This window comes from Peromyscus eremicus, chromosome 9 (assembly GCF_949786415.1).
Source record: "Peromyscus eremicus chromosome 9, PerEre_H2_v1, whole genome shotgun sequence".
NCBI lineage: Eukaryota > Metazoa > Chordata > Mammalia > Rodentia > Cricetidae > Peromyscus > Peromyscus eremicus.
Window position 1 is genome coordinate 66,209,583 of NC_081425.1, and position 17,903 is coordinate 66,227,485.

Consider the following 17,903-nt stretch of genomic DNA (forward strand, 5'->3'; position numbering starts at 1 on the left):
ATAGAAATGTTACTTTTAAAGAAGATAAATACATGATCACAAATTCAAGACACAAAGGCATCATATTGAAATTCCCTCATCACTGACATGAGAAGGGGAATCCCTCTCTGCTTAATGTGGAAAGCCTCAGGAGACTCTTGCTCTCTTCTCAGAGTCCAGCATTCCTCTGGGAATGTGGTCATGCTCACCAGCAACTCACTGACAAAGTGCTTCCTGTACATTCACCACACAGATGCAGCAAGAACTCACATCTTAAATATCACACAGGAAATAGTGGCCACTGACCCTGGCCCTCTTTCCACAACTAATGGTTTAACAGTTGTGAGGCATAGACAGGTGACAATTGAAAACTGGTCAGACCCCTGAAGAAGATGTTCCTGCTCATGCTTCTCCTGGTGGCTGTCCTGCCTGTCAGCACGGAAGGAGGTAAGCAGCCATTCCCTTCTCTAGAGTCTGAAATGTGTCACCAGGGACACTTCCATAGTGCCCCAGTCAGGCTGGGTCTAAGGTCTGCTCCTCACTCAGTTCATCTGAGAATTTTGCTGAGCCCCAACTCCAGGACTGGATAAAGAGGGCTCTGAAATCACCAGGAAATACTTGTAATGTCACCTGGTGAGTGAGATCTCAGTCATCTAACAGTGAGGAGTTATAAAAATATCCTGGGACCCTAGAGGAAAGATGCAGTTGAATATGAAGGCTGGAAGTTCCAATTGGCCAGACCTAAGAGATGGCAGCTTTATCCCAGGGCTGCAATCAGGATTTGAAACTCGAAGAACTGTCTATTCTGGTTCCAGGCTTCAATTCTTCCTTGTCTCTGTTCTTCTGAGCCATACAGGGCTCCATGACAGATCCCCCACAATCTAACAGAGCCAGCAAAGTGAGACTTCATCCCTGCTCCACAGCTTGATGGGAACAGGCTGACACTGGATCCTCCCACCCATCTCCCCATCTCACTAGGATCCCAACTCCTCTGTGTTCTTCCAAGTGCTGAAGGTTATTTCAATGTCCTAGGAAGACAATACTATGCTGAAGTTCAGACTACATTAAAAACCCTCCTCCCAGCTATTGGCATAGGGCAATGAGGGCTTCTCATGGTTAAGACAATCTTGTTGTTTCTAAGTTGTACACTATGTATCGTGAATCAGAATGGAGAAAAGGCAGCCAGAGTTTTCTAACCCAATAGAGTATCATGATTACTTCAGTCACAGCCCAGTGCTTAAGTGAGCAGGACTTCAGATGGAGCATGAGACAGAAAAGCAACTGTAGTTGGTTGGATGTATTCTAGATTTTCTGAACAATGTATGCTAAATTCTTCCTTAATGTGAACATGAGCTTGAATTTGGTCGGGAAAAACTCTTGGCTCCATCATTACAAGAAGAATTAAAAACTAGTGGAAAAGTGGCATCATGCAGCAAACCCTGAATGACACACACAGAATCCATGGCCCTTTCTCAGTGTGTGATAGTCTCTGCAAAAGCTCTCTTCTCCATCCATGTCAAGCCAACCGACTCTCCTGTCATGAACTGTCCTTTATGCCAGCCACCAGGTGTGGTACAGTTTTCCACATGCACAGAAATTCAGAACCAATTTTCTCTTTCAGGAGAAATCGCTTGGGGTACAGAGTCCAAACCCCACTCCCGGCCCTACATGGCATTTTTAGAAATTTATGAGAGCAAATCAGACAAGTTTCGATGTGGTGGTTTCCTGGTGAGAGAAGACATCGTAATGACAGCCGCTCACTGTAATGGAAGGTGAGAAGAAGCAACTGGGTCTTCGTTGCCTGGGATTGACCAAAAACAACAGGTATGGGCGGTCCCTAAATACAGACCAAGGATCCAGAACAACTTCACTTTAATCCATTTGACTGTTTAACCCATTTAGCAGTCTAGACTGTTACAAGACCCGGGACCATGGTGTCAGTGAAGGATCTGAAAGACTGGGGAGGTTTCTGTAGACCAAGGACACAACTTTCTCCATGAATTTCTTGCTATTTGACTCAGCCAAGCTCTGACTTAGGCTCAGCCTTACACCTGCATTCCAGAGAATGATTCATTGCTCCTATGTTTACTTCATCCATTTTATTTTCAAGGAATATAACTGTAACCTTGGGTGCTCACGATATCAAGAAACAGAAAAACACACAACACATCTCGGTTCTTGAAGCCGTCCCTCACAAGAACTTCAACAGTAAAACACTGGTCAATGACATCATGCTACTGAAGGTACCACTTTACTGTTTTTTTTTTTTTTTTTTTTTTTTTTGGTGCACTCCACAGGTTACTAGTGTATCAGTCCAGTGCTCTCCCCTGAGTGGCTGATCTATTGGTCCCAGGGCCATAGAATGGGGCTTTGGGGGGGGCTTTGCTGATGGAGAAGGTATAGGCAACCCCATTCATGGTTTAAGCTTGCTTAGAATGCCGGACCTGAACCATTATTCTTCATCTTTCTGACAAGCTGAAACACAAAGCTAAACTCAGTGGTGTTGTGAAGACCATCGCCCTTCCCAAGAGCCAGGACCAGGTGAAACCTGGGCAGGTGTGCACAGTGGCAGGCTGGGGAAACCTACCGAATTGTAGCCTGTCTAACACACTTCAGGAAGTAAAACTAGAAGTTCAAAAAAGCCAGACATGTCAAGGAATGTACAAAAACTACAAGGACTCCATCCAGATCTGTGTGGGAAATCCCAAGGAGAAGGTAAGGACATGGTCATCTTCAAATGTTTGCCCAGAAACAGAGCCATACTGCACACACACAGCCAGGCCTTCTCCTTCTGTGCAACTGCTGCTAGTCTAGATGCTACGTAGGGGTCAACCTACAGGGATCTAGCATTTCCCTGAGCCAATCTTCTGTCCTTTCTCCATGGGAAAATAGGAGAGCTGGAGTCCAGTGAAAGTGAAGAAGGACACAGCCAGGCAAGGACACTCCAGTTAGTGACTGACAGGGCTCATCAACTTCTTTCCATCAGAACTGAGGCTGATGATGGCACTTAGCCTTTCCATCTGAAAACCCAGGGCTTACTGGGAACAGAGATGAAGGGGGAGAAAACCAGTCTGGCAAGAGGTGATGATATTTACTAAGGCTTCCTATTTTTCTGTCCACAGAGAGATGCAGGAGGACCATTTGTGTGTAACAATGTGGCCCAGGGCATTGTCAGCCAACATCACTGTACTGGACAACTTCCTGAGGTATTCACCAGAATCTCAAGCTTTCTACCTTGGATTCAGGAAACAATGAAACTCCTTCAACAACCCTAGATGACAAGCCCTGTGTCTGGGGCAGTGTTCAACATCCTGGGGTACAGCTATCTGAATTTTAATAAAGAAATCTGTCTTCACAAAAGGAGCTGACATCAGTCTCTTCTGTGAATACAAAACTTAAACAATTTTGTTCACCAGATTCTTCTTCACCCTCCCCTCGTCTCATGGGCACTATCTCCAAATACTTCTCACTAAGCCTGTTCATACCTGTGCACTGACTGCATTCGAACAGCACTTATATAGACCAGTACTGTCAGTCCTGGAGAGAACTACTGTCTGACAAGGATGCCTTCTTCCTTTCCAAATTCTTCTCCAAATTTCACAGACTACAAAGGGAAGGAAAGATCAAAAGCCCTTACCTCCCACTCTACCCATTCCTCTAAGGAATTTCTCTAGTCCTAGGAAGTCCACTGTTCTCGGGCTCCTCCCAGGTCTCCTGGTCCAGCACCCCAAAGTCTCTCTCCCCAGCTGTCCTCTCATCTCAGAACTGCATCCACCTCTCTTTACCTTGCTCAGGGGGACTCAGCTCCATCACCCAGATCAGGAGCTTTAGCAGAGGATCAATGTTGTGTGCCTAGACCTGTACAGTCACCTCCAGTGAAGCAGGGCCAGCCCAGCACTCTCATATACGTGTGTATACATCTTGTCCCAGAGCCCTGGTGTGAGCTGAGTCACCACTAATCCCCTGAACAATTACTGTCTCATTCAGCTTGTGCACCTAGTCATGGATGGCAATCCGATAACTATTTTTATACAATTTCTCATGTGTATTCTATGCTTCTTTTCTTTTTTGTTTTTTGTTTGTTTGTTTGTTTCAGCTACTGTTTATTGACATTCAAGTAGGGACTATAGCAACAGACTGGAAATGCTTCTTGAACATTCTCAACTCCTTTCACATCCCTAACATGCCTGTGCACCCTAGGCTCTCCTCATAAATCTCTCTCTCATGTTCATATCCGTATGTTTAGTTTTCTGACCCCTGAGATTAATAAACACCATCTGTGTAACTGTGGTTTGGATCTATCTATTGGAGCCTGGTAGGTTCATCGGTGGATACACACTAAAGACAGTTATTTCCCAGAATTTATCAATAGCCAATAGTTCAGAGCTAAAGAGTGGGGTCTACAAGCCCCTCCCCCTTTTTAACTGATTGTTGATGGGACTGGTCTTATATGAGCCCTGTGCTGGTAACTGCAGTTGGTCTGAACTGATTATTGCAATAATTGTATCAAGTCTAGAGAAAGGAAATTTTCAGCCCTTCACCCTACATTCCAGCTCTTACATACTTCCTATACCCTCTCCCATAATGTGGCCTGAGGCTCAGAGGGTATGGTATAATGACTTGATTACAGATGGACTGGCAGCCACCACATTTTTGTACATCTTGCACAGCAATGATCTTGGCATTCACCAGCGTTTGTCATAAGGTGCAGCATCTCTGATTAAGGCTGGGAGACACTTTTATCTATGGGCAAAGTATAGGTATTTGGAAGTTAGTTTGCTGCTGTGTGAGTTCAGTTAATAATCAGAAATGCACTCCCCACATGGGCCTACCCCCTCCCCTGTAAGTTATAAGTCAGGCTTACAGCACCAGGCAAGGTCCCCTGCAGCCCATGGTGTAGGTCTTGAATCTGATCAGAGGGCAGTTGGCTATCCTCAAAACAGTGAAGCTGCTATTGCACAGGTGGACACACCTGGCTTTCCATATGGTTTCTTCATACTTTCTTTATCTCAGTTAATTCTTCCCTCCAGCCCAAACCTACAGCTCCCATCCCCTGCCTCTCTTCCAACCTAAAGCTTTCTACTTCAATATCCTCCTTCCTGAAGACATATCCTTCAACTGTTGCTTCTCCTTTAAGGTAAATTCTCCCCTTTCCATGTTTCCCTGGCTTCTACAGTTACTCCATGTTAGACACACAAAACCAAACATCCACAGAGATAGGATCCTCATATGAGAAAGAGCATATCGTTTTTTGTCCTATGAGCCTAGGGTTAGCTCACTCAGGAAAAACAATTTCCATTCCATCTATTTTTCTGCAGATATTATTTTTTCATATGTACCACATCTTTATTGTCAATTCATCAGCTGATGGGCAGCTAGACTGCTTCCATTTTCCAGTTATTGTAAACACGGCAGCCATGAACACAGATGTTCAGGTATCCACGCCATAGGCTATGGAGTCCTTTGGATAACTGCCCAGGAGAGATTTCGATGGATCATGTGGTAGTTTTATTTTTAATTTGTTTTTGTTTTTGTTTTCGTTTTTTTTGTTTGTTTGTTTTTTGTTTTTTAGACATCCCCAGGATGATTTCCAGGGCAGGTGTGGGTGAAGTGGAGCTCTGTGTAGAGTTTTCTCAACATAAGCGGCACTAGCATGTGACCCAAATGTACCACTCCTGGACTCATGCCAGAGGAGCACAATCCAACAGAGAGACTTGCACGTCCATGCTCATCGCTGCTCTGTTCATAATAGCAAGGAATTAGGATCAGCCTAGATGCTTATCAACTGCTGAACAGATAATGAAACTGTGGTACCTGTGCAAAATAGAATTTCTCTCAGCCATAAAAAAAAGTTTGCATGAAAATGGATAAAACCTGGAACTGTATTAAATGAGGTGACCCACGCTCAGGGAAACAAACACCACATGTTCCCTCTCATATGTGGACCTTGACTTCTAACTTTTACAACTTTTTATTTATGTGGGGGTGAGTGTGTGTAGAGACCAGGAAACTGGGAAGGGGGCATGAGTGAGAGATAAAGGATGCTTTGAGGGAGGAAGATGGGAAGTGTTAGAGAAGTCATGTGACACCAAAGTGGAGGTGTGAAAGGGCACACACAGGGATGGGGCCAGAGAAGGGGACAGAGTGCAAGTCAGCAAAAACTAAAGATGTGTGGAAATGCCATAAGAAAACTTGTTACTTTGTATGCTAATTAAGAAATAAAGGGAAAGAAGTCAATAGAGTAAGATATCATGATAGAAAGGATTAAAGGCGTGCGCCGCCGCCGCCGCCGCCGCCGCCACCGCCGCCGCCGCCGCCGCCACCACCACCACCCGGCTGTTTTTATTATTTTTAATTATGTGCATATGTATGGCTATGTACACAAGAGATCAGGTGCCCAGAGAAGCTAGAGATGCTAGATTCCCTAGAGTAGGAGTTACGTGCAGTTCTGAGCTATTTGACCTGGATACTAGCAACAGAACTCAGGTCCTCTGTGCTCAGTACTCAGTACTCACTCATAACCTCAGAGTCATCTCTTCAGGCCCTGCTTTCCCTCACTAAAACTTACAGTCAGGCCAGGTATGGTGGCACACACTTGTAGTCTCAGACACTCAGGAAGCTAAGAAAAGAGGATTAGTGTAAATTCCAGTCTCAGCTACAAAAGGAGACCCTGTCTCCAAAAAAATAAACAGGAAAAAAGAAGGAAAGAAAGAGAGGGGGAGGGAGGGAGAAAGGGAGGAAGAAGGAAAGAAGGAAGGAAGGAAGGAAAGGAAGGAAGGAAGGAAGGAAGGAAGGAAGGAAGGAAGGAAGGAAGTCGGTCAAGTATGATGACTTACACCTGTGCACCCAGCATTTTAGAAGCTGAGGCATAAGGACTGAAAACTGGAGACCAGCTTGTCTACAGTAAGAACGTGTCTTAAAACAAACAACTGGTTTGGGAGAGAGCAAAGGGTGGAGGACACAGGAGGGCCTGGAGTGAGACAAGGAAAGGGGAGGTGATCTCATTATAATTTCAAAAAGCAAAAAAAATATGTTTGTTGCTAAAATAGAAGGCCTGAAGAGATGGTTCAGCAGTTAAAAGCACCAGCTGCTTTTCCAGGGGATCCAGGTTCAAGTCTCAGCATCTACATGGCAGGTCACAACCACCTATAACTCTAATTCCAAGGGATCCGATGTCCTCTTCCCACTTCCATGGGCACCAGGCATGCCCATGGTTCACAGACATACACGCAGTCAAAACACCCACACAAAAAACAAGTAACGAAATCAAGAACAAAAAATAACAACAAAATTAAGCCAGAGAGAAACAAGAGGGTTAAGAGCAGATAGAGTGCCCATCATCCATTCCTAAGGACTGGGGTTCAGTTCCCAGTAATAATCTGGCATTTGTGTCTCCCTGTGTGTGCTAGAGCAGGGGTGACATGAGGAGTAGCAGAATGGGACACCGAAGAATGGGCTCAGCAAGCCAGGGTCACACTGGGGTCCTAAAGCAGCAAAAAGCAGCATTTTGTTCTTCCATGCATATGTTTTTAAATCTTATTTTCCTGAAGAAAAGAAAGAAGGAAGGAAGGAAGGGAGGGAGGGAGGGAGGGAGAGAGGGAGGAAAAAAGAAAGGAGTTGATTAAGGAAACAATAGGGTTTGCTATGCTCCATCACCTCCTTCCATATTAAGGTGAGAACATGGTCTGCCACCTCATGTTAAGAAAGAAAAGCAATCAATAGTTTCACTCAACTGTAAAACTTAGGAACCACAGCAATGGCAGCCTGGCAAGATATTCACAGTGGTGTAATAATGGCACTTTTATCTTGGGGGTAAACAGCAACTATATAATATGATTTAAGGCCTATACCATAGAAGGGAATTCATGCCTGGTACTGTAAAGCTAGAAGAGAGCCTATTACTATTCCTTGAACAGATACAAGTTCTACTGTATTCTGTACACTTATGTTTAGACCCATAGGCAAGTGTGGTGTTCACCCCTCATCAAAGAAGAATCGTTATGCAAAAGATGGAGACTATTACAGAGACCCACAAGTGGGAAAATGCAAAGAGTAAGTTACTATGGGGTGCCCAGCCCCAAAGGACACATCTATAGTGTAATCCCTACACATGAGGCTCCTGAAACATCACAGAAGAAGGGGCTGAAAGACTGTACGAGCCAGAGGACCAGGATGCCTGCTGCAAAATAGTGTCTTCTAGTCATGACAGAGAAGCTGTTCCTGGGAACTCTCAGCAAAATGGTTGCCTAAACAAGAACTGCATAGTGACACCACCAGTGGACAAACAAATGTGGAGGGGAGAATATTCACGAGACCTCACCCCTAGATGAGGAGGGAGAACTGGTTTTCTCTGTGGACCAATGCCCTAATACGTTATCCAATCCTAAGTGGACAACCCTAAATACATGTACATACCAGCAACACTAAATGGACTCAATAGTATGTACACACACACACACACACACACACACACACACACACATACACACACACATACACACATACACACACATACACACACACATACACACACATACACACACACATACATACACACATACACACACACATACACACACACACACCAACAACAATAACAATAATTAAAGAAAAAGAGGTTATATATTTAAGAGGGAGTAGGGAAGCATGAAAGGAGTTTGGGGGGGAAAGGGAGGCATGATAATGCTGTAAATACAATACTATTGTATGGAATTTCTAAAGTCAAAGATTCTAAATTTAAAGCATTGTCTCTGGACAAGATGAAGGTCAAGACAGCTCTGGTTATATTTTACAATTGCACAGAAATCTACAACTGTCTAAAAGAAAAGAGAAGTTAATAAAAACTACTTTGGTTGCTACTTGCTACTGTGACTACAGATTAGATGGTCTTCTCCTGGAAGTGTAATGATGTTTTTGTTTTGAGTTTGAGCTTCTGTACATCATCGTCTTCCAGGACACTGTCAAGTAAGGTTGTATTATTCCAAACACCCACACTCAAATGGCACCAGCCTATCACAGGGAGCCATCCATAAGCCAGATGTGAGCATCCTTTCACTATCAACTTCCCATCTAAATACCCAGTAATGATTTTACCTCTTCCTTGGGAGTAGAGGAGCCAAATGCAACAACTTTACTTAGGAAGAGATAACTTGACATATAAAAGATCACTGAAACTGTAGATGCTTCTCTGAAGTCAATGTTTTTAGTGTAACCAGACTTTCTTTGGATCACCAACTCCCAAATAATGACACAGAGACTTTTATTAATTATGAAAGCCTGGCCTTAGCTTAGGCTTGTTCCCAACTAGCTCTTAAAATTTAAATTAACCCATTTATATTAATCTATATTCTGCCATATGGCTTATTATCTCTCCTCAACACTGTACATCTAATTTCCCTGTGTCTTGCTGGTGAATTCCCTGCCTCTCTTCTTCTTAGAGTTCATATCTCTTCCTAAAAGTCCTACCTATCCTCTCCTACCTAGCTATTGACTGTTCAGCTCTTTATTAAACCAATCAGAAGATGCCTTGGTAGACACACATCTTCACAGTATACAAAAAAATTATCCCACAACATTTTAGAATTGTTTCTTACTTTGAGGCAAGAATATGTCTTCCCAAGGTGTCTACAGTAGTTGCTGCCTCTTTCACTCCAAGCCCAATGAACACAAAACCATCAGTATAACATGATTGGGCTCCCTGCAATGGATGTTACTGCCCCTAATGATTCATGTTAATACATTCCCCAAATTGATAGCTGCAAGGGATGCATCATTTGCAGAAACAAATAAAACTTAAACAAGAGCAACCACAGCTGGAGTTTCCACCTGGTTAATTTTACAATAACCCACTGTAGTTCTCTAAGATATAAATGGATATGCTAGAAGGAGATATAGCAGAAATCAACTTTTCTGCAATGTTCAATAATGTGTCAGTTGCCCTGACCCCTGGATAACTCTGTGTATAACATTGCCCTGGTTTGCTTTTTGGTAAGTAGAGGCAGTTGTGCTGTTTTCCACCAGTTTCTATCATAAGATCACTTCCTAAATCAGGCAACTACTATGGGAATGATGCCAATTGTGACTATGTCTCTCCTAGCTCTGTATTCAGGAACTAGAGAAAGAAAGAGCTCATTTCAGACCCAGTGTGTGGGCCATCTCCAAAGCCCATCCTCTAACTGGGGCTTCACAGAAGAATCTGGGGGTTATTTTTTGTTTGTTTGTTTTCAAGACAGGATTTCTTCGTGTAGTTTTGGTGTCTGTCCTGGATCTCGCTCTGCAGACCAGGCTGGCCTCAAACTCACAGAGATCCGCCTGCCTCTGCCTCCCAAGTGCTGGGATTAAAAGCGTGCACCACTGCCACCCAGCTGAAAGGGGGGCTCTTTACAAAGTACTATCAAGTCAGATCTTGTGCACAATAATAAAAAAATGATCTTTTTTTTTCTATAATCCATATCACTCTGCTTAAGACAGCCCCTTGTAGCTCTGAGGAACCAAAGGAAGGAAATACAAAAAGACAAAGTTGGGGTCAGGACTTTCCTCAAGGGCATCTACCCTCTATCATGCAAAGAGCTCCGAGGGTCAGGTCCTGGGAATTACTGAGGCTCCGTGTGGTAATCAATACCTTTTTTTTTTTTTACCAGATCTGGGACTTTTCTCCAAAGCATCAAGACTCCAGAATGTCAGTGACAACTGTATAGTTGACTGAGACACATAGTCTTTTAGTCTGGACTAGTGCTTGTTGGATATATTAATGCTACATTAATCTAGCTGCATGATTTTTTTTCTTTGAAAATTCCTCACAAATTATTTTTATCTTAAAAAAAACAGAAAAATTTCTCATCCTTATTTAGACCAAAAATACTATCCATCATTTTCTTTGCCTATGTTCTCGAGTACTTAGATACAATGAACTAACCACTTTACACTCTTATGATCTGTGGTTGTAAATACTTGTTCACCCAAAGCCTTGTCTTGCACTGCAGATACCCATGGATGACATTGTTTAAGTGGCCAGATTACTCTATGTCCCATAAATAATCATTTCACGCCAAACTACTACATTTTATCATTTACAACAGTATCTGTAAGACCCTTAAATTATGTCTAGATTGGTGAACAGAAAAGGTCCCCTGTTCTTTTTTCCAGTGAGGATCTCTATTCTACAGGGTCCAATCTGGAGGGAAAGCCTGGGTGAGTGGTGCAACACACACGTGTGGTGTAACACATGCAAGCAGTGTAAAATATGTGAGCAGTGTAACACACAAGATCTGTTCTAAGGTCATCCCTGATGAGCTTGTAGACAGGTGAACTGACCCCTCAAGATCCTTGTGGTTTGTAGCTGGAGTTTTCTCCCGTCCCGCCCAGGCCTGCAGCTCCTCAGACCCAAATAAACACACAGAGGCTTATATTAATTAAAACTGTATGGCCTAATGGCTCAGGCTTCTTGCTAGCTAGATCTTACATCTTAAATTAACCCATTTCTATAAATCTATACCTTGCCACATGGCCCATGGCTTACCGGTATCTTTACATCTTGCTTACTCTGTGTCTGGCTGGCAACTCCTGAGTCAGCCTTCCTGTTCCCAGAATTCTCCTCTCTCTTTGTCCTGCCTATACTTTCTGCCTGACTACTGGCCAATCAGCACTTTATTTATTAATCAATCAGAGCAACACATTCACAGCATGCAGAGTGATATCCACAGCAATGGTTTCTTCCTCTTACTTTGTTTTTGCAAACAAGGACAGCAGGCTGGCACAAAGAAAGGTTAGTGGAATGGAGTCAGGTAGCCTATTTGAGATTTATACTTCTGGTATTTAATGACTATGGCATTTTGTCATGGCTCGATTTCCTCATCTGTAAAATGGAAACAGTAATACTCAGGGTTGGTAGGGTCTAAAGAAAGCACAGAGCAGAAATGCACCAATATGTCAATTATTCCAAGATGAACAGCATTTCAAATTGTAATCAATTAAGCAGGATTAAATTTGCACTCAGTGGCACGTTCCTGTTTTACTGAGAGCAGTGTTTGATTTCCAGTGACACATGAAATGAGGAAAGCACCAAGTAAGGTCTCAAATACTGATCTGCACGTAGTTGTTATCGAGCAAGCTTGGCTCTCAATGTATAAATATTTCCATACCCTGCAGAACATAGATGTGGTAATTTATCCATTCTGTTGTGCTTTCTGTTCATCCCACTGGAACTGAAAACAGTAAGTTTCAGAAACTAATTAAATGTGTGATCTTCCTGTTACAATATATCCCAAGAGTCCATTGAGTTCTCCCTAAATGTGTATTGCAATAGCCACCGAAATGACTTAGTATGACTAAATCAGAACATGCACTTACAGCAGCAGTTCTCAAACTGTGGGTCTCGACCCTTTGGGGTTACATACCAGATATCCTGCATATCAGATATTTACATTATGATTTATAACAATAGCAAACTTGCCATTATGATTGGAAGTTATCACAACATGAGGAACTGTATTAAAGGATCATAGCATTTAGAAGGTTGAGAACCACTGACTTAAGGTCTCTGTCTTGCATATGTAACTGTGCATTCAATACACTCTCCCCCATCCCATTCTTTCTTCTCTCTCAACCACATTCTATCATCTGCTACTTATTTGAATAAATATGAAATGCCCTCCCACTTGTCAACACAAATGATGGCCGTCAGACTCAATCAGTTTTTGTAAATAAAATGTATGCCCTCACACCCATGTGTTTCATATGCTGCAGATGCCTGTGTTTGTGACTCTTTACATTTATGCTGCATCGACCTCAAAGCTGACACTAATTCCTGGTTGTACAGAAGGACAGGTTCATGACCCCTAAATTAGACTAGGTTCCCCATCTCCCCTGTCTCTGAGGAGTAGCCTTGGAGGATGGAGTAGACACCTCATCATGGGATCCAGAACTCTCAGGATCTGGCCACAGATTCAACACCAGCAGAGAGCAGCTTTGGAGGGTAGAGTAGGTATCTCATCACGGGATCCAAGACTCTCAGGATCTGGTCACAGATTCAACACCAGCAGAGAGCAGAGTCATGAGAATTTCTGATTAGGAAGATAAAACTTGACCAGACCAGCTCTGTGGTTTCCAGCCCTCCTTTCTCCTGCTTTGGAGCTATAAAAGCAGGGACCAGGCAGGACCACACCAGAGGCTGACCGCAGGCTGCGCCAGTGGGAAGATGCAGGCCCTACTCTTCCTGTTGGCTCTTCTCTTGCCTCCTGAAGCTGGAGCTGGTGAGTTTTGTCTGCATCTCCTTATCCTTTAAGCTTTTCAGCAACTGATCCAAATCTGTTAACTTGGTTAACAGAGATCCTAAAACAAGGCAGGATCCGTTATGCGTAGTCCGGGGGGAAATCTCTTAGGTCAAGTAAGAATGAAAAATTAATTCCCCTTCACATTGTTTCATCAAAATACTCTCTGCCGGGCGGTGGTGGCGCATGCCTTTAATCCCAGCACTCGGGAGGCAGAGCCAGGCGGATCTCTGTAAGTTTGAGGCCAGCCTGGGCTACCAAGTAAGTTCCAGGAAAGGCGCAAAGCTACACAGAGAAACTCTGTCTCGAAAAACCAAAAAAAAAAAAAAAAAAAAAAAAAAAAAAAAAAAAAAAACCTCTCTGTTCTGGTAGGCAGCTCTTCTCTGGCCTTCCATTAGTGTTGAGGAAGACAGGATGAGGGAGTGAAGAAATGTCTAAATGAACTGGCAATTCAGAAACATGAATGACCATTGTGTTCTGAAATAGAGGATCATGGTGGACAGGGAGGACTTGAGAGGAAAGATCAAAGGATGCTCGGAGGGGCCTGAACCCCATGAGACGTCACTCAGCCTTGGCCCCATTTCCTCTGCCAGCACTGTGTTGGGGTATCCTGCAAGTCTGTAACTAGGGACTCGGGGTTCTTTGTTCCAGAGGAGATTATTGGTGGTACTGAGTCGAAACCACACTCCCGCCCTTACATGGCCCATCTGGAGATCACCACTGAGAGAGGTTTCACGGCCAGCTGTGGTGGATTTCTCATAGCCCAAGACTTTGTGATAACGGCTGCACACTGCAAAGGAAGGTGAGAGGCTTCTCTTTCCCTGTGGAGAAATGCACGAACCAGAGTCACAAAGCAGCAAAGGCCTGAGGAAAGGTCCCAGCCCTGCTCATCTCCAGATGGGCTCCTGCTCACACTAAGAGGACAAGGGGAACACACTGGACCATTTTGTCATCTCCATCCTCAGAGGACAGAGCTTTAAGCAGGGCTCCAGTCGAGATGAACTACCGCTTTCCTCTTGTCCTGGTGTCCTCAGAGCTCAGTCATGGGCTGGGGTGTAACTGAATGATACCACATGCAAAGCCTTGGGTTCAGTCCAAATACTGAGGGAGGAAAAAAAAAAGCCAGTTCTCAGTCCTGCGTTTCCCTGGCTTGTTCCTTCTGGGAGGGCAGTGGTCATGGGAGCTCTGTCTCAAGTACAATCGAGTCTCTCAAGTGTCTCTGCTCTGGGATAGAGAAGACCCTGATGTCCCTCTGCCCAAAAGGAGTCCTCCTCACGAGAACAGCACTTTTTACTGCCTCTTTTCTCTTTCAACAGAGAAATTACTGTCACTCTTGGAGCTCATGACGTGAGCAAGAAAGAACCCACACAGCAGAAAATAAAAGTCAAAAAACAAATCGTTCACCCAAACTACAACTTCTATTCCAATCTGAATGACATCATGTTACTGAAGGTGCCATTGTTTTTCTCGCCCTTTTTAACTCCCTCTTCCTTAACTCTCCTCCTGGCTCAGGCCTTTGAATTTGCTCTTATCCAACCCATTTCCTCAGAACCCACCCCTGAATTCCATGTCCTTACCACCCCAGTGGGAAAGGACCCATTCTTCTCTGGGTTACCATGTCTTCCCTCCTTCCCCCTGCAGCTTCAAAGGAAAGCTAAGCAGACTCCGGCTGTGGATACAATCCCCCTACCTAGACCATCGGACTTTATTAAACCTGGGAAAACATGCCGGGCCGCTGGCTGGGGAAGAACTGGGGTGACAGAACCAACAGCAGAGAAACTGATGGAGGTGAAGCTGAGAATCATGGAGAAAGAAGCCTGCAAATACTATCCCAATTACAGCTATAAGCTCCAGGTCTGCGTGGGCAGTCCCAGAAAGATAAACTCGGCCTACAGAGTGAGTACACACCTGCTTTCCCTCCCCACATCAGGAACAGTGTCGGCCGGCGGAGCTAGAGGGCCAAACGGCCCTCCACTGTCATGACTAATGCCTGTGGTCTTAGGCTCCCAGCATTCTGGGAACTGAAATTCTCCCTCTTGGTCTCATTCCCACATCCAAACCCTGTCTGCAACCTTCCCAGGGGGCTCCAGAAGAGAAAAGAAGGGCGTGAAGGGAGACGACTGAGTCAAGACCAGAGGAAAAATTAAATCCCTAACTTCTGGCTCACAGCAGGGAGCCGGAACTCCTTATCTCCCGCTAGGATTAGCTATGGTGAGGGGTCTGTAGTTGGGGGAAGGTGATCATTGCTCACAGTCCGCTTTGTCTAACTTACAGGGAGACTCCGGGGGACCTCTACTGTGTGCTGGGGTGGCCCATGGTGTTGTGTCTTATGGACGTGGAGATGCAAAGCCCCCTGCAGTCTTTACCCGGATCTCCTCATATGTGCCCTGGATTAATTCAGTCACAAAGGGCGAGTAGCTGGAAAGCCTTGCCAACCTGAGTCAGGGTCTCCAAGTCGGAGCTCTTCTAGTACCCCTTGGGTGAAAAAAAAAAAAAACTATCCCCAGTCTGCCTCCAGCCTGTCCCAGCCTGTCCCAGCCTGTCCCAGCCTGCCCCCAGCCTGTCCCAGCCTGCCTCCAACCGGTCCCAGCCTCTTCCAGCCTGTTCCATCCTGTCCCAGCCTGTCCCAGCCTGCCTCCAACCTGCCCCCAGACTGTCCCCGAGAGGATCTCAAAAATACACAAGGCTCTAGTGAATGACTGTTCCCTGTAATGCACCTCAATAAAGATGTGACCTCCAGCCGCTGTGAGACTCCACGCCATGCTCTGAACTGACTCAGTCCCTCACCCACACCTAGACCCTCTCTAAGCTGAATGAAGAATTGTTTGGGGCTGCTCTCTTGCCAAGTTAGCAACCTCGACTACTGGTTTCCTGGCACAGGGTGCGCCACCGTGGATCATTGAATGTCCTCTAACATACGTGCATGTGTACTGTAAGGTTTCACACCCAGAGTGATTTGCAGCTCTGCTGCTTTCCTCCACTGTCCTTTCCTCTCCTCTTCTCTCTCCTTGTCCTCATCTCTTCTTTCCACAAACCCCATGCCTCAGCCACTGCCCCTTTTCCACACATCATAGCGAATTCCCATGTCTAGGTCAGAGATGGCTGGTGATAGCTTGCGTCCCCACCCCCTGTCCCACCGTGGCCATCCTCTCAATACTGCACCCGCAGCTAGAGGCGAGCCTGCCCTCGGAAGTCCCTGGAAGGTGTCTGTGGCTGCAGCAGTCATCCCAGAGGAGTATCAGCTCTTTCTGGAGCCAAACACAGGGCAGAACTAGCCATCGGTGGGAAGAGGTCCTCAAGAGCCTCAGCGGGGAGCTGGTTCTAGAACTACTTCTGAGGCACCCAAATTCAACTGGCATCTTTCTCAAAGATGGCATAGTGACTTCTAGCCTTTCAGAAGAAGAATGCTTGAGTTAGCTCAACTTCTAAGTGGCCTGCTCTCCTCTTAGAAGCCAAAGCCCCCATTGTCCTTAGCCAAGAAAAAGAGTGCATTAGCTGCAGGGTACGGTGGAGTCTGAAACTGAAGAGACCTCACGTGAGCTCTACTATGCCCCAAGGGGGACTTAACATAATGGGCCCACACATCTGGGTTTCCAGCTTCACCACAGACAGGACCTGTGCTGATGTCCTAGACTTGTGTCACCATCAAAGGCAGTGTAGATGCCCAGGATCTGGACCCGCACCTGGGGCCATGTGTGGGTTCAAGGGCCACGCTGCTATTGGGTTCATGTCAATCCAAGTGACCTGCACTGCCACCCAGGGCCATGATATCATCCAGGCCCTGGCTGCTGCCAGGGCCCATGTCTGGGTCCGTGGCACTGCCACAGACACGGTCTGTGTTGATGTCTGTGGCTCCTGTTACCACTGAAAGCAGAGAGGATAGAGCTGCACAGAGTTGGCCCTGTCCCTCACCAACTGCACCTCTCTGGAGAGCGGGCACTCCACCTCCCCAGGGCAGCACAGTAGAGCTGTCCCTGCTGGTGGGTGATGTGGGTGAGCTAGCCCTGAATATGCAAGAGTGGGAGAACTAGCCCCACGGCCTGTCGCATGCACAGCGGCATGGGCGAGGGATCCCTTGCCCCCTGCCACCTACTGCAAGCCAGAAAAGCTGGTCCTAGGGTCACGAGAGTGGGAGAGCTGATCCTGCCCCTCACCAGCTGCAGCACTCAGGACTGTGGGCCCGGTACTTAGCCTGGGAAGCTGAATAGAGCTGATCCCATTGACTGAGTCGCAGGTGATCTGGCGCTGTGAATGCATGTGGGAGATCTGGCCTCACCCTTCACCTGCCATCTGGTGGAGGGGGCAAGGGAGAGATGACCTCCCTCCTCCCCCGCCCCTTGCCACCTGTGGTGGGTGGGAAAGTTGGCCCTGAGGTCCTGGGAGTGGGAGAACTGGCCCTGTCCCCCACAGGCAGCACTAGGAAGAGCAGGCCCTGAATCTCGTCTGGACAGCACAATAGAACCTGTTGGTGGGGGTGTAGGTGAGCAGGCCAGGGGCATGAGAGCCAGAAGACTGCCCCCCATCTGTCATGTGATGGCATGGGTGAGGGAAAAAATACCCTCCCTCCCCTCATCCCTGTCACCTACAGCAGGTGAGAGAGCTAGCCCCGGGACCACGAGAATGGGAGAACTAGCCCTGCCCCTCACCATCTTGAGC

The 17,903-nt window shown here is 45.8% G+C and overlaps 2 protein-coding genes across 2 annotated transcripts; both read left to right on the forward strand.

The window, feature by feature from the left end:
- Positions 1–371: 371 nt before the first annotated feature.
- LOC131919981 (mast cell protease 8-like) lies at positions 372–3,254 on the forward strand. The gene is made up of 5 exons (XM_059274401.1): positions 372–426; positions 1,601–1,751; positions 2,090–2,222; positions 2,455–2,694; positions 3,102–3,254. The coding sequence occupies exons 1-5, from the start codon at positions 372–374 to the stop codon at positions 3,252–3,254; spliced, it is 732 nt and encodes a 243-aa protein (XP_059130384.1).
- A 9,873-nt stretch (positions 3,255–13,127) lies between these two features.
- LOC131919983 (mast cell protease 4-like) lies at positions 13,128–15,744 on the forward strand. Its single transcript, XM_059274402.1, has 5 exons — positions 13,128–13,229; positions 13,899–14,049; positions 14,564–14,699; positions 14,889–15,143; positions 15,522–15,744. The coding sequence occupies exons 1-5, from the start codon at positions 13,175–13,177 to the stop codon at positions 15,663–15,665; spliced, it is 741 nt and encodes a 246-aa protein (XP_059130385.1). The 5' UTR covers positions 13,128–13,174; the 3' UTR covers positions 15,666–15,744.
- Positions 15,745–17,903: the final 2,159 nt, after the last annotated feature.

Coding starts and splice junctions, on each gene's coding strand:
- LOC131919981 (XM_059274401.1), top strand. CDS start 372: ATGTTCCTGCTCATGCTTCTCCTGGTGGCTGTCCTGCCTGTCAGCACG. Junction 1,752..2,089: donor GCCGCTCACTGTAATGGAAG/GTGAGAAGAAGC, acceptor TTTATTTTCAAG/GAATATAACTGTAACCTTGG. Junction 2,695..3,101: donor TGGGAAATCCCAAGGAGAAG/GTAAGGACATGG, acceptor TTCTGTCCACAG/AGAGATGCAGGAGGACCATT.
- LOC131919983 (XM_059274402.1), top strand. CDS start 13,175: ATGCAGGCCCTACTCTTCCTGTTGGCTCTTCTCTTGCCTCCTGAAGCT. Junction 14,050..14,563: donor GCTGCACACTGCAAAGGAAG/GTGAGAGGCTTC, acceptor CTCTTTCAACAG/AGAAATTACTGTCACTCTTG. Junction 15,144..15,521: donor AGATAAACTCGGCCTACAGA/GTGAGTACACAC, acceptor TCTAACTTACAG/GGAGACTCCGGGGGACCTCT.